This window comes from Triplophysa dalaica, chromosome 3 (genome assembly GCF_015846415.1).
Source record: "Triplophysa dalaica isolate WHDGS20190420 chromosome 3, ASM1584641v1, whole genome shotgun sequence".
Classification (NCBI taxonomy): domain Eukaryota; kingdom Metazoa; phylum Chordata; class Actinopteri; order Cypriniformes; family Nemacheilidae; genus Triplophysa; species Triplophysa dalaica.
Window position 1 is genome coordinate 17,512,445 of NC_079544.1, and position 16,108 is coordinate 17,528,552.

The 16,108-nt window shown below is 39.4% G+C and overlaps 1 protein-coding gene across 3 annotated transcripts in view; it reads right to left on the reverse strand.

The window, feature by feature from the left end:
• Positions 1-3,167: 3,167 nt before the first annotated feature.
• spsb4a (splA/ryanodine receptor domain and SOCS box containing 4a) overlaps positions 3,168-16,108 on the reverse strand; it is a 61,307-nt gene continuing 48,366 nt past the window's right edge. For all 3 annotated transcript variants that reach the window (XM_056742970.1, XM_056742971.1, XM_056742969.1), the window contains exon 3: positions 3,168-4,280. In XM_056742970.1, the coding sequence (XP_056598948.1) occupies positions 4,153-4,280 (128 nt within the window). In that variant the 3' untranslated portion in view covers positions 3,168-4,152. The remainder of the gene's footprint in view (positions 4,281-16,108) is intronic.

Genomic DNA, 16,108 nt, shown 5'->3' on the forward strand with positions numbered 1-16,108 from the left:
TAAGTAGCACCCAGTGCATAGTTTCACCATCGGCTAACACCACAGCAGTTTTTGCTCCCTAAAGTTTCGAATGATGCATTTCTGCTGGTATGCATGTGTCTGTTGGATAGGTTAGATCTCATTATGCATTTCTCCTGGCTGTGAGAGCTAATTAACCTCATTTGAGCAGCTTCAGTAAAGACACTGATGAACCCAAGGGCCCGTTTTGCCTTTTTCAAATTAAGAGGCCTTCACTTTTCCCGTGTTTTCATGGAGTCATCAGGGAACGGCTGGGTGTATGGGAAAAAAATTGAACAGACAGCACGTAATATCAAAGCGCATCCATAATTCGCTTGAATTTCAGAGAACATGACAAATGGAATCTGCTGCACATGCTTCATTTGAGAATTTTCCAATTCTTTAACTCGGATAACTGGGAGGACCAATCTGGCACTGCAGGATGAATAATACATGGTGACACACGTGCTAGATTAACATTAGTGCTCATTAGCACCTGGCAAGAACCATTAAACCCAAGCAAAGTCATTGACTGTGATGTGTTTAATAGGAAACGGTTCGGTTGGGTGAAATGGAAAATGATGTCTGCATTGCAGTGTGTATAATAGGAATGATTGTATCCTTGCTAGATGGTACCTATACAGCTTTATGTAAATGCACGGAGTCATCTCACCCGGTTTTGGAACGGCAAAACATTGTATCTTTTAGAAAACTCTTTAATGCTGCTTATGCTCTCCGGGGGAGCCAAGAAGCTAAACAGGAGTCTGGGAAAGTGGAGACTCATAGACATAATAGATGGATCATATGCTATTTATACAGGCTGGCTCGGAAAACCAACAGCGAGGGAGGGAGAGGGAGTGAAGGAGAGGGGGAACATGTTGACTCTGCACTAATCTGATTCATCTCTCTGTACGCTAACTGTGTGTTTTTCGCTTAAACTTGAGAGAAAAGCACACAGACTTATTTTCAATCTGGAGATGAAATCCCTAAATATACCTTTTCAATATTGGCCATGTCGAGTTCCCAGTCCCCAGTTTCCCCATGACAAATGACAGCATGGACTGCTTACTATGCAATATTGTAGTTCCTGCTTCCAGAAAAGCATGTGCACGATATGCCACTAGTGAAAGTGACTTATTTGTCAGATAGGGTGAACAATACCCAAAATGTGACCTCTGCATTTAACCCATCCAGAGAGTAGCGAACACACGCACAGAAAGTTGTAAACACACGTACACCCCGAGCAGTGTCACTGCAGCGCCCGGAGAGCAAGTGGGGGTACGATTCTGTCATTATTTACTCACCCTCTTGTCATTACAAACCTGTTAAACTTTCTTTCTTCGCAGAACACACAAGAAGATATTTTGAAGAATGTTTGTAACTGGCCTCCATTGACTTGTATTGGCTTTTTTGTCTGTACAATAATAGTGAAGTGGTGCCAGTGCTGTTCCGTAACCAACTTTCTTCATAATATCTTCTTTCGTATTCTGTGAAATAACGAAAGTCATAAAGGTTTGAAATGACAAGATGGTGAGTACATGATGACAGAATTTTCATTTATGGCTGAACTATCACTTTTAACATTAAAACATGAAAACATTAGATTACATTGAAAGCCAGTTTTTAGGATTTTACATAATTGCTTTTCTACATTTGTCCCCCAAAACAAATTGTGTCTATCTTGGACTTCCTCGGTTTTTAGTGGACGAATGGGAAATCTGCAGCGAGAACATCAAAACAAAAGTTACCGTCTCCAGGGTTTTTCTTAGCGGAGTGGATTCGCAGCCACTGTGTTCTTTAGGTAAGTGCGTGACCCTTGCAGGCCAGGATGCACCTGTGTATGGAAACTGAGGTCATTTAGGACGCAAAGATCTTTTTCACCAATTGCCACGGCTCCCTATTTATACCCTCATTCTCTCTCTCTCTCCCACACTGACCAGCCGCACACACATAAGAAAGGAAGCACATGAAGGCTGTCTCGCCTGTCTCCCAAGGTCTCTCAGTGGTGAATGAGCTTCAGGCTTACCCTGTTATTTACACCCTGGTAAGTTAAGGAAATGGCCACTGGGAAAATGGAGAACCGCACTGGGAGGAAATCAGCACAATACTCACTTCCAAGAGTTCAACAATTGCCTGCTAATGATGAAGGACCCAAACATAAACAACCGGTGATTCCCAAGACGTACACACTGAAACACTGATTGTACACAGACGTAGACGCTTCGTCGTTCTCTTAAGACTGGAACACACTGAGCCCTTTGTGTCAAGTTTGTTAATGATTTAAGACAAGATTTCAGAGAACGGAGGATGGGGAGGTTGAGTGTCCTGGCTTGAACCACAAGCCATCGTTCTGCGTCAGACTTTAAGCAATGCCTTTGATCAGAGCCCTATCTTTGGACCTGTGCTCTCATATCCGTGTTATTCAATGACATCTGAGCCGATTCCAAAAGTGAAGAAGCAAGAAAAAAGAAGTCCATTTTCATGCTGGTGCGCGAGGACGGTGTCTTGCCGTCTCGCATTGATTTCCAATACAAAACGTATCCAGATACAATAAACTAAAACAGGCCGCATCACGCTATTTGAAGTGAAGGCTCAGAAAATGCATTTCCCATTATCTACAAAAGCCACTTATAGTTTGTTGACCTTAATGGAAGTTAAGGTCTCTCAGTTAAGGACATTTGCACACACTAAAGATTTTTGACTCGAAAGGCGTTTCGAATTTCACACCAAAATGAAAATCCGGATCTTGAGGAAACAGCTGCGTCATTCATTTCTGCTTTTATGTTCCACTGGAAAAAAATAACAGCATACAGGTTAAAAAGTGTGGGTAAATAACTGAACGTCTGGAGAATTTAAGAAAGCACCTGAGGTTAGCGAATCCTCCCACGAATCTCAACAGAGCCGAGTGTGAGAAGAATGTTCCAGTTTGTCACAGATTTGGGTTAGATAACACTTTTCAAGCTCAGACTGTGATAGAGTCAGACAGAGGGCGAGATACTGAGGGAAACAGACAGAAAGCAAGAAGGTGAGAAAGAGTGGGAAATTGGGAAAGGAGGGAACCCTCTGTGGGATGTTGGAAGCAATAAAGAGGTGTTGTGTAAATAGGCTTCAATGTCTGTATGAATGCTTTTTCTTATTCGATCCAGACAAAAATGTAAGCAAAATCCATCTCATTCACTTGGCTTTTATTAACATTTCAAATATGCTAATGCTAGCGAGATCATTACATTCCACTGTGCCTCAGAAAACCAGACTTCTATCTGAGCATCCAGGCAGAATTATAATAATATTATTATTTTTAATAATAACAGCAGCATCCCAGTTTAAAATAGAAAGCCATATGTGATGAGTATGATAGTGTTCATCTATGTGCTAGCTCGCACGTTCTGTCCATTAAAGAAACTAGAACCTGATAAATAAAATTAAAGAGAGACAAAACATCTCGATAGATCATCAACTAAAAAAAAAAAACAGGTTCACACTCACAATAAAATCAGGGTACAAATTCAGATAGACAAACTGACTCGAGCTCTCAGATGAAGAAATAAAAAAAATGTAAAATGCGCATATGATTGTTGGCTGTATACAGTATGTGCGTATGCATATGTGTCCATGGGAATACACATCCATCCTAGGAAAAACGGGAAATGTCTGCTGTCGGTCCGTATATATTAATGTTCCCCGGTGTTCTTGTGTGCAGGTGCTGGCACCTTTCAGGGTTGTCTGGACTGAGATGTTGTCTGGGTTAGATCACCTTTGAGCGTTGACTGTGTTCTGCAGGGAAAATCCAGGAAAAGAACGCAAGATTATCACTGTGAGCTTTCATCCCAAGATTACCGAGCTTCTGAAACACAGCTTCCTGTCGTATTCTCCAGGGCGAAACGTACACATGGAGGCGCTGGAGAGCCGCTGCACACCGTCCCGTTTAATGTCAATAACACTGTCCTCCGTGCTTCTTCCAAAGCCATCAATAATTTAAACAAATCATAAAGAGGAAAAATAAAAATAACTAAAACAAACAAATACAAAACCCTAAGATTCCACCAGTGAGCCACAATGTAAACATGTTTCCCTCATCCGCCGGATGGTGCCGTTACAGTTGCACCTCAAGCGTCCTCTCTGTGTGTCTCTGTCATGAGGGCCTGAGTTCTGCTCTCACTGGTACTGGAGGTAATTTTTCAGAGACTGGGGCAAAGGCAAGGTTTCAATCTCCTGCAGACGCTCACGTCCCAGAGCCAGCCGTGCCGCGCGTCGACAGAGGTCCGTCAGAGGCAGAGGCTCCGCTGGAGAGAGGCAACAAGAGGAAAAGGAAATGTTAGAAATGTAATCACCAACCCGTATTCAGAATAGCTTTGGTCAAAGTTTTACAGTGTAGTCTCATTTAGTCTTGAAAGAAATTCTGTCTTCAGTTTCATGTCAAACAAAACGATGTTTTATTTACAAAGTTCGGGAGGAGCATGTGCAGATAACTAATCCGGCTGGCTTGCTTTGATCAATCTTACCAATCAGATAACTAACCAGGCTGGCTTTCCATTACCGATCTCACAAATCAGATAACTAACCAGGCTGGTTTCTTATGACCAATCTCAACAACCATCCATTTAGCTCGGGGGAAAAAACCTACAAATAGACAGACAGCTTACCCTCATTCTCACTAAATTTTCATGTATACCTCCTCCACCTCAACTCTTCAGCATCAGACCATTTTAACCGCAGTATAAGGGGGGGAACGACCCGAGTCCAGGCACTTACCAGGCCCGTGGCCCTCTCCCTGGGACAGCACACCAAATACGTATACAATCCATCCCTTATCATCCGTACTTAATATCTGCGAGGCAAACTCGTGAAACCAATACGACTTTCATACATTCTTCGAAACGTGAAGATGAATTGTGCTATACTGAAATCTTCAAAAGCTACAGTATAGAATGACTTTTGGGTTTAGCTAACTGAAATGTCTGTTGTAAAAATGTCATTTGTAACCCGTGAACAAATCGTTCAGCTCATTCAAGAGAATTTGAATTTCACTTTTCTCAGTTTTGTGAAGAAAATCTAGAACAGATGATAGATTTTTCACCGTATAATGTAAAAATTAATCCATCCTCACAATTGCATGGCTTCAGAGGACTCACAAGTCATAGGCACCATTATGATTGTGCTTTTGTGTCCTTTTTAGATCTTGCAACTGCAAGAAATTCCTTAAAATTGTGAAATTGTGTTGAAAGTGTTGTCGGGGCGGTGCCGATAGCCCCGTGGTTAGCATACCAACAAATAGTGCCATTGCGCTCACGGAAACCCAAATTCGATTCTCGTCTCGAAAGGTCCTTTGCCAATCTCGCTCCCCTATTGATTTCCTGTCACCTCTCTACTTTTCTCTCACAATAAAAGCATAAAAAGTCCATAAATATATAATTATAAAAAGAAAGTGGTGTTGGGTCTGATTCCCATATTAATCAAATGTATACCTCAAATACACTGTACAAGCACCTTTGGATGAAATTCAAATGTAAACATATCCTTGTGTGTCCTTAGAAAGTAATCATACCAAATATGTCAACTATTCCTTTAAGGATCCCAGTGTGTGTCTAGTGTTTGCATGCGTCTCCGCTCCATAAGCTGACAGAGCAGTTCAATAATGGATGGATCCTGCCACCAGAGCTCCGCATCCATCAACCAAGCTCCTGCCTCACAGAGCTGCGCGCCCCCACCCATCTGCTTCCACTCCGGCCAAGATCCCATACCAACACACAAAAACAGCCATTAGGTCTTTATCAGGACCTGGTCGGATATGACTAATCGGATCACAGAGATCTGGCACAAACGACTGGTTGATGGTCACCACTAAGCATGTGACGCTAATAATCAGAAGATGAACAGTTATTACAGTCCAGCTGCATGTAGACATCCACAATGAATATTTATAGCTGTGAACGAGTCCCACACAGAACATGTCGTGAGATGCGTGTTCCTTTATCCTGGCACGCTCAACTAAAGGAGTATTCTAATAATATATGTTCACAAAATGAAACAATGCATCCCCATGGAGCCCTTATAGCATGAATAAAAAGCCCTGCCAGAAATAAATGTTTTTTGGATGCACAGGCTTTTTTCCATTTATATCTTACATTACACTCTACAGTGCTTCAGCACATTATTGTAAATTATTCTTGAGGTGTACAGTACTGAAAAAATCAACAGACAAAGTTAAGAGTGTACTTACTCCTGTACTTAAGCAATAAATACAAAAATGCATATGATTTTTTATATAAATTGAAATTATTTATGTTAGAAGAAAGAGACCTCAGTGACACAAGAGATATTAAACTGATTTAAAGGAAGCGGGTTGCTTGGAACAACGGACAATTTTACAGTTTACCCATTATACAAGAATATTTGATTGCACACAGTAGCACGACTGTGTAATAAAGAAAATATACGTCTCACACAACCATTAAAATTATGTATTTTCCAGCAACTACACAAAATGACAATCCTATCCACTAAATCACGTTAAAGTCACATTTTATCTTATCTGAAGTGCTCTGACCAGACAGCACATGCGGATTTGATGTAGTAGACTGGGTTTGGGAGATAAGAGGGTCAGGAAGAGACGACTGACAGTGGGGGTCATACTTCTATCGCAGTAAATCTCCATTTTTCGTTCCCAGCCCACTCGTGAACATGTTCGCCGACGTCCTCAAGGTTAGCCTGAAGTCTCCAGTAAACACATCGTAATTCGGTGAAATACACAACACACGCGGTGACCTGTCATGACTTGTGATTCACAGGCTGTTTCTCTTCGCTGCTCAATCACATTAGGGCGCTGCCTACATGTCGCTTATGGCAACAAATCAAATTTATCTGATTTATACGCAATAAATGAGATTACAAGGTTCCGATATGTCAATGTGATCCTGTTGTGTGCGTTATCAAACTCTCAGAACGGGATAATAAAGTGACTTACAAAACACTGTCATATTTCACTTTCAAAATTACAACATTTAAATTGTATGGATATAGATTTCTTTATTTTTATAAAAAGAAATAAAGCTTAATTTAAGTTAATTTACTATCTGATATACAGTTAAGTATTGACATTCATGAAAATAATGTGTCAATGCACAAAAAAAAGATAATTTCAGATACATATTGCTATTTCGAAAAAGATAATTTCTTCCTTTTATACTTTGTGTGAAATGGGACCAGGAGACGTGTGTCATCCTTGGGCAGGAATGTTCAAGATTATAGTTTCCTATCTATAAGGTTATTCTGCCAAAATAAGTAAATGAAGACATAACTAAAAGGTCAGAATAGCTCATATACATTTACTAATCTTTGTCCTTCAGCTCAAAACTAAGACGGCACACCAGATGGACAAATTACCCTTAAGGGATACACTGAGAAAAAAAGTGGTGCAAAGTCATCTACAGTCAGACAGCCAACCGGTCATTGGCTCATCCATTGAGATTTTAAAACCACAATCTGAACAATAAAAGAAACAAGCTAACTGATGCGGGATGGACCAAAACATGGCGTTATTGAAAGGTTACATTAAAACCTTCTTACCATGTCTTATACAGAATAGTTAAGATACGTGCATATAAATATTTGGACATTTTTTTCATATTCGTAAATATGAATTGAAACGTGTAGCCTACAGCGCTTCACTTTTTTGGTTGGCGATGTGTGATGTAGTGTTTGGATAATTGATTCACGTTGTTTACCGTAATCCTACATGTATCTTAAAGCGACCGAATGAAAAATGCCACTGTTCCCTATGGACGCTACGTGCGCCAGATCTAACAGAACTGCATAATATACCGCATTTTCCAGTCCATCCTTCTTACTGGCAGCCCACAACCGCACAGTATCAGTCGAGTCTTAGCAGTCGTTTGACAAATCATCAGGCTCCATCTCTTGCACATCATTGACTCCACCATTAGTATCTTAAAAATGAGCTCTGCTGTGCAGAGATGAGAGAGAACTATATCCATTTCTATCCTACACTTTCATGTTCCTTATTACTGTTCCAATAAACAACAGGATTCGTATGTTAAATATCAAAGCGTTACATTTTGCAAAACCCAATTCATTCTCAGCGGCGGTGGGCAGCCTCACAGAGGAGGTTGAGACTCAAGACTTTTAGGTGAAAGTGGAATCTTCAAGCCACAGAAAGAAGCCAGAAAGATCAGACTCGGCAGTGAAATTCAATAAAATCATTGTGAACTAATTAATGTCTGCCGGTGATTCATTGAAAGATCTTCAGCGGTCACATCCATAGACCTGCGATCCGCCCACAGACTAAGAGACAGTACACAAGCTATCATTAGAGCGTAACAGATAATTGGCTGTTTAGACTCACCCTAGTGTGGGTTAGTGTTGTGGTTACATGCATCGACTCCACTATGAATGATTCTCTATTAACATCGGATCTGTAAAGATCATATAAATGCGGACTGATCAAAACAGCTACATGTAGAGTTTAGTTCACCATGTAACACCAACCGGTGATGGATTTAAAAGCCATTGTGACTGCAGAAATAATGAAGACATGAATTGTCCTTGAAAGTGGCGACTCGCAAAACTCACATTGATTATTAATTCAATTATGTAACGGGGGATTTTAATGTACTTAGCCGGGTCAAGAATTTGACTGTGCCTGCTGGTGTTACTTCAGAACATGTTGTTTATATAATGGGCTGAAAAACAGCTGAATATGCATGTTTAATGGACTCTGCGTGTGTCTGTAAGTGGTAAGCTTTCCTGTAGCTCAGTGGTAAGAGCATTGCGTCAACAACGCAAGGTTGTGGGTTCGATTCCAGGGGATTGCAAATACCTATGTATAAATGTATAGGTTACTGCAATGTAAGTCGCGTTGGACAAAAGCGTCTGCCAAATGTAAATATAATGATACATGAAACCGTCTTGTGCACTATCTAAGCCAGTGGTTCTCAACCAGGGGGGCGCGACTGTTCCCCGAAACCCCAACCTTCAGAACTCGATTGCAAATTGACAGAGAACAACGTTTCATCAGAAGCTGCATGTGTGAGCGGCCGTACAGACCCATTGTAATTTGTATGTCCTGCGCAGTGCAATTTTAGGCTGCGCACTAAAGCTCAATATCTAGTAAAGTAGACAAACCTCCACTCAGGAAGTAGCAGCAATTACCTCCACATCATCTTAAGAAACAGGTAGATGTATGTATGTAGATATATGTATGTTTGTCTCTTAGACTGTAATTTCAGAATAAACGCAAGTCTCTCCCGATGAGTTCAGAGTGCGAGTGAAGGGAGTGGGGTGTAAATAAAGTGTCTTTTCATATATATTTCTGAACGGACCGATGTTTAAAGCTGTTGACGGTTATTAAAGATGTAAAGCGCTATTTTTGACAGGCAAATGACACCATACTACATCTGTGTTATAAACTGCAAATAAACTCTCGCTCGTGTTCAAATCAATGAAACGCGGACTGTTCTAGTGATCTCGCAGATTAATCCTTTTGGAATAATGCCCAAAACACTGCAATTTTGTAATGGTTTTAATGCAAAAAGCTAATGGTTCACAGTAGTATTTTAATGGAAACCAGAAGTAATTTTTTGCTTCTTTAAATATAGTTTATATGCTGTATATATATATATATATATATATATAATGGTTTTACAGATTATCATATCTATCCTTAATGTACAGAAAGGGGGGGTCCTGCCAGTTCTTTAACAAGGGGCGAGAAAACGCTGAGAAGAGAGACGACTGATGATCAGATTGAAACATGTGTTGTACACATTGGCACTGATCCATAAATATCATGTAGGGCAAAACAATCACTGTGGCTGAAATGGATGCCAGGATATTTTTATGGAAATCTAATGCCTTCATTGCAAACCTACTCCATTTACCTGTGAATGTAAAATGACCTTTTATATTTGCCTGAATATGTAGGCTATACAATCAGAACATGCATTAGTTATTGAATCTACTGTATCCCACAATGCAATGCAATGCGACAAGTAATAGAAACAGTATTACTATTTTTTAACGTCTCATTACTGGACAACCAAAGTCAAGACATTTTTAAGCAGAAAGTGGATAAAAATGCTAATTAACCATAATTCTGAGTTACCTGGATGGCACCAGCAGCATACACTGCAAAATAAATCTTGTTTTCAATTAAAAATATTGAAAAATTCCTAAAACAAGATACATCCACTTGAGATGCAAAATGAACTTAGTTAAATATCTATCAATGGGGTAGAAAATGTTTTTTGTTCTTGCCAAGCAGACCAGCCCTTAAAATACATGTCTTGACTAACCAATTTACTAATATTATTATATATTACTTATATATAATTATAAGTCTCTTCGTCCTCTGGAAAAGCCCTTGAAAAGGTCATCAGAGGTGCAGTGCACATGAGATACAGTGGGCTGGTCTTTGATCATTGTACGTCTCATTCTTTCCAACAGCTCCCTTCAGACTGTGATCAATACACAGATCCACACAGTAATGTCGGGGTGCCAGACCCCTGCAGGTTTTAAAGACACGTGCTCTCTATGGGCAAAGTCCACATCACAATGAACATATTCCTCAACATGCAGACCAACGCATAAGCCACTTGACAACTGAGCTATTATGTTTCAATTAGTTGAATAAATGAATCAACAGACCGATTCACTGTATCCGCTGATGACACTGTGGGGAATTAACGTTAGCTTAAAGAAATTCAAATGTTTCATGGGTTCCATCAGAGAGGTGTACATCTGAATTTTCTGGAACATTATTAGACAACTATAAACAGCCTATTTACATTTCTACAAAGCTAGAGATATTTTAGTAACAGCTGCACTGAGATATTCCTATTAAAACTAAACCGTAGTTTATCCTCCCGGTCTTAAATTGTAAATCCAAGATAATTGTTGATCTGATAAAGTCATAAATTATCTTTATAACCATTTGCAATGTCACAAACAACCACGCCTCTATCTATATGCTAAAGGACTGCCAGATTCCCACATACTCAGCAAAATGGACTGTAGCTGAATATCGATTGTGGCAAATGCCAGGTGCCAATCCCCAGTCTTGTTCCCTGGGTCCCTTCACAGTTCAAGGCTCAAAACTGTGCCGGAGATTGCAAGAGATTAAAATTGGTGGATGGCCGAATGGATACAACAGGATTTTGGGAAACCAGGTAAACAGCTTTGTCATGATGACAGGAGCCTGCAGAGGGCAGGGTACAAGGGAAGGGAAGCTCTCTTACAGAAACGGATGGTTTCGTAATATACAGATTTATCATGGGCTGGACCTGCGCTCCGATGAGCCTCTTCTTGGGTCCCCTGTTTGATAACCAGAGGCACACTCAGAAAACGGCTATTTTTACCAATCGACAGCTTATGGACATGTTTAAAATTAGGTGTTAAACCACTGTATACCAATGCAGGGCATCATGCACTTTGTATTCGCAATTTCAATCAAGTCATACATACACGTTACAAAGCTGACGATGTACACTACACACAAACTGAAATACCCCCACAAACACACATGCAGCCTGAATCACATCATCCCCCACACATTCCCAAACACACATAGACAGCGTTGGAGGCGCAAGCATATATTTCCCAGTAGCCTCTGAGTAGCAAGGAAACAGATTTTAAAGACACAGACGTCAAACACATCCTGCGACTAACGCACAAGTTTTTTTTTTGCAAATAATGGCAGTGAGACATACAGTATCAGGGCCATTTGGAGGTAATTTAGGTGATCTGTTAAGCTTTGATCCAAGCATAACTTCTGAAAAGTCCATTAATAAAAGAGTAAAATGAAGTGTACTGGATCAAGCAGAAGTACATCACAGCACCTGAAGTCCTCAGGCTAATCTGGGACCTATTAGCATGAAGGATCGCAACAGCCATAATTCACAACATCAAATGTTCGGAAATAGCGTTAATATGGCCCAGGTGAATTGACTTATAATGGTCAATTTGAGACATTAATGAGTCACTACATGCTAATGTCTGCCGCGGGTGATGAATAACACGGTCGCCGCGGGAATTGCAGGCGGGGGCTCCGAACGTACAGAACCAACAGCAAATTCAAAGCTTCCCACAGTTATTATTCTATCTAACTCAGGAGATGCTGAATGATTCAGATATTAATGCGGCTCCTAACTCATTAACATTTACAATTCTATTTCATTCTTTCAAAGGCGGATGGGCTAACTTAAAATAGCATGCCTCTCCAAGCAACAAAGGTGAGCACGGGACACCCGCTGTGTGCAAGCTCAGAGGGAGGGCAGATGGATTTGTGTTTATTTGATTTTGGCTGAGAATACCGATCAGACCGTGGGTCACCTTCGGCAGATTATGAGTGTGCCTGGTGTGTCAGTTTCACTGCGGGAATAATATGTCTGAGGAATTTTGGACGCATGGCATCTACTACCAGTGTTCAACATTTCTCAACGTCTTCCTTCAACAGCCCTGCAATACCCAAATCCCTGTAGGAATTTATGGGAGTCAACCATCTGTCTTCCAAACGTTTATAACAGTACGGGACTCGACATCAAGGTTTTTGTCTGCTGGCCCAGTCTATTAGATTCTGTTCAAATTCTTTTTATTTGTATAGCACTTTTCACAATGTTGCACTGCTTACAGTAGATATCAACCTGCTCTTATTTTAAGTGGTGGCTAATCGGTATGAATTTGTACGTTGTGAATCATGCAAAAACGAATGAATATAAAGAATATAAGAAATACTGAAGCTTCTCCCTGCATTAACCGCGCCCCTAAGGCTAACATTACTGGCGTGAAAGCAAATCTAACAAACATGTATGAATGAGATCGTATGAATTCATACCAACTAGCCAAAATTTGCAAATTGTACAAAACATTTATAAATGAGATTATACAAGTTTATACAAATTAGCCAAATTGTAAAATAGCTAAATTTTTGCCGTGAGATTGTGTTGGTAAATACACATTGATACAGTACTGCCAGAATAAATATTTATCTAGAATAAACAAACATTTAAAATTCTAAATAATAATGTGTTCGTTTGTAAGACCATATTAGTCAAGTATGTGTATCAGTATATTTTTTAAAAATGTCTATTAGCGATTAAAACTGTAAGAAAAGTAAACTAATATGTGAAATTATAATCTGTTTCAAAACAGAAAGATTACTCAAGTGATGACAACCATATCAAATATGACCATTTCAAGAAATGAGCGTAGATATTGATGACCTATTACTAAATATCTATCTATTATTAACATTTTACAAGACCTTTTGTGTTTGTTAAACGTTGCTTTCTTTGAAAGAAAAAACTTGTAATTCTCCACCTGTATATGCATAAAGTCATATGACATGATTAAAAACATTATTAACTTGTGTTATACATTTTAAGGAGGAAAATAATCCTTTTTATCACATAAACTCTTTAAAAAAGGTGCTTCAAAGAGTTATTTGATGACATAACAGAACCTTTAACATCCGAAGTTATAAAAAATGTAAGAAAGAGATGGTTCTGCAAAGGACCTTTGGCTGAATGGTTCTTTGTGGAACCAAAATGGCATCGTTGTGAAGAACCTTTAAAGCACCTTTATTTTTAAGAGTGAGGTGCACGTTATAGTAGCTTCTCTATGCCCAGCCTTTCTAAAACGCGTCAATTTTTACAAAACTCATTGCTCTGGAAAGCACAGTGTGCTCTGATTGAGTAGCCAGTTGAGTAGTACGTTGTGATTGGCTTAATAACTCAAGCGTGTGGCAGAAATGTTACGCCCCTTACCATAACCGCAAACTTCCAGGACAATGCCGATTGTCAGTTCATGTTTTTGGCAAAACTGTAAGTTTTGTGACTTTGGACGTCTTATACCTTTATACTAAATCAAAAGCAAAACATGAAATCAAGTTCAATCACCCCTTTAAAATACGATTATATAAACACTGTTTAGGGCTGAAGGATGTCTAGTGGTGAAACAGTCTCTGATATTAAGAACTGACCGCTAGGGACAATTTGCTTCCTGTTCTGTTTTGCTGCATTAGTGTTTTTTCTGCACGATTAACTTCTGTAAACAACGTACGTCTAGAGAGAAAATCCTTAAGGCATTAAATGGGAATCAATACTGGAATAACCAAGGTTATGCACGGATTCATCCACTAAGAATGCTTCAATTCCTCGCTTCCCTAAACACTGCAAGCAATAGCAGTGACTGGAGATCGTGAGTAAGAAAAGGGCCAGCGTTTCAAGAAAGCATGCATTATGCAGCACTAATGCATGTTTTATGTGCTCGGTACACATGAAGGCCCTTGTGAGATGGACGTGAGATGGTCATCCAACCCTCATAGAATTCATGCACTGATCTTGAATAAGACTCTAACATCTACAGTGTTGCAGTAATAGCAATCAACATTATGAGACAGTTTACGGGACACAACAATGCAAGTGACCTTAATGTAAAAGTACCCAAAATAAAACGATGTGTATTCGATAAGTGAAGCTAATGATGCATCTGGAGCAGGTGTGCATGCTGTACCGAAGATGGTGTCTGGTGCGTATAGTACTCAGCTGATGCATTAGACCAAATAATGCACCAATCAGCGAAAGCCTGCTGGCACTGACAGACCAAGTCGGAGAAATATTAGACATAATAAATGAGGCAGCAAAATCTACAAAAACTCCTACTACCTTGACATTTAGAGGCACTCATCATGACAAATGGCCTATCTCAAATCTTTAGGACAGCAGTGGCTTTAAGAACTCTGAGACCTGTGCTCTATGATGCACCTGGACTGAAGATTTGGGTGTGGAAGGAGAATGAACGCTATTTACTAAAAAAACACTTTGGCTCTCAAACCTCATTCACAACTTTGCATAGTCTGGCATCCTGTAAAAACATTCTTCAAAAGGAAATCTAAATGCGCATGGAATGAATGAGGGAAAGCAATACATTTGGGGGGAAGCATCTACAGAGGCATTTACCCAGGAAACAGCAGAAGAAACAGACAGATGAGACGAAACAGGACAGTGTGCGAGGGTTATACGTGTGTGTGTCTTCACATGTATTTGTGTGGGAGGCGAGGAAAACAAGGAGCATGAGACCAATGTGAGCCATTGCTGTTTTGAAGAGGATAATAAGCTTTTTAAAATTGCATCCCCCTGGAGTAACAACAAAACAACATTAGACTCCAGACAGAGACATTCTCCCCGAAAAAAAAAAAATCTGCTGAGAAACTAAAACTCACAGCCAGATGCAGGCCGACATTATGACAGGTACAGACTGCATATACACTCAGAATAGTGACAACAAGTTGAAAACAAGTTGAAAACAAGTAACTGCGGTACACATCATCACAAGACAAGTGATCATAAACAGGGAAGTAAGCAGAGGGAACTAAAAGCAAATAAAATCAAAACAATAGCCATGTGTCCTTACAACTGGACAAACATTTACCAGAAACACGAGTGAGAAGAGTCTAAGTGCACTAAATTAATCTTAACTTCACTTTAAAAGAACAATTACGGCCCTCAAGTATGTGTTTGAACAGCCCATCTAGCCCTCATAACTGTAATTATACTGAAGTATAATTACCTCAGCATTTTTATATTTCTTGTTAAATTATTAATTATATTTTATAAACCGGGGATTACATGGAATATCTTCACTTTAAAAAATTCATTTGTCATGCGGCAGGAGTTATAAAATGACCTTCAAGATGATGGTTAAACATTATAAAAACAAAAAAAAATTGTGAAAATAAAATGTATATATATATTTACAGCCCCTCGTGTGTTATAGTATCATTAATTTGTAACATCCTGTTCTTTTACATGCCCTAATGATGAATAATCTCAATAAAGATTTTAAACCACAACATTTTTATAGCGGAGTATTACATCTTCCAAGTTATGTATTTTAATGTGAAGACTACTTAATAATTAATGTTAAAAAGTAAATGAAGCGCAGAGGAACTGATCTGTAGACCAATTGTCATTAAACAACAACATATTTTGCAATAGGGTGAACCAACGGTTTTGCCACCGCTATAAAAACAAAGTGTCTTCAATAATTTTGTAATGTACAGACACTTTTGTGAATAAAGCTCTTGAGGTGGCTATGC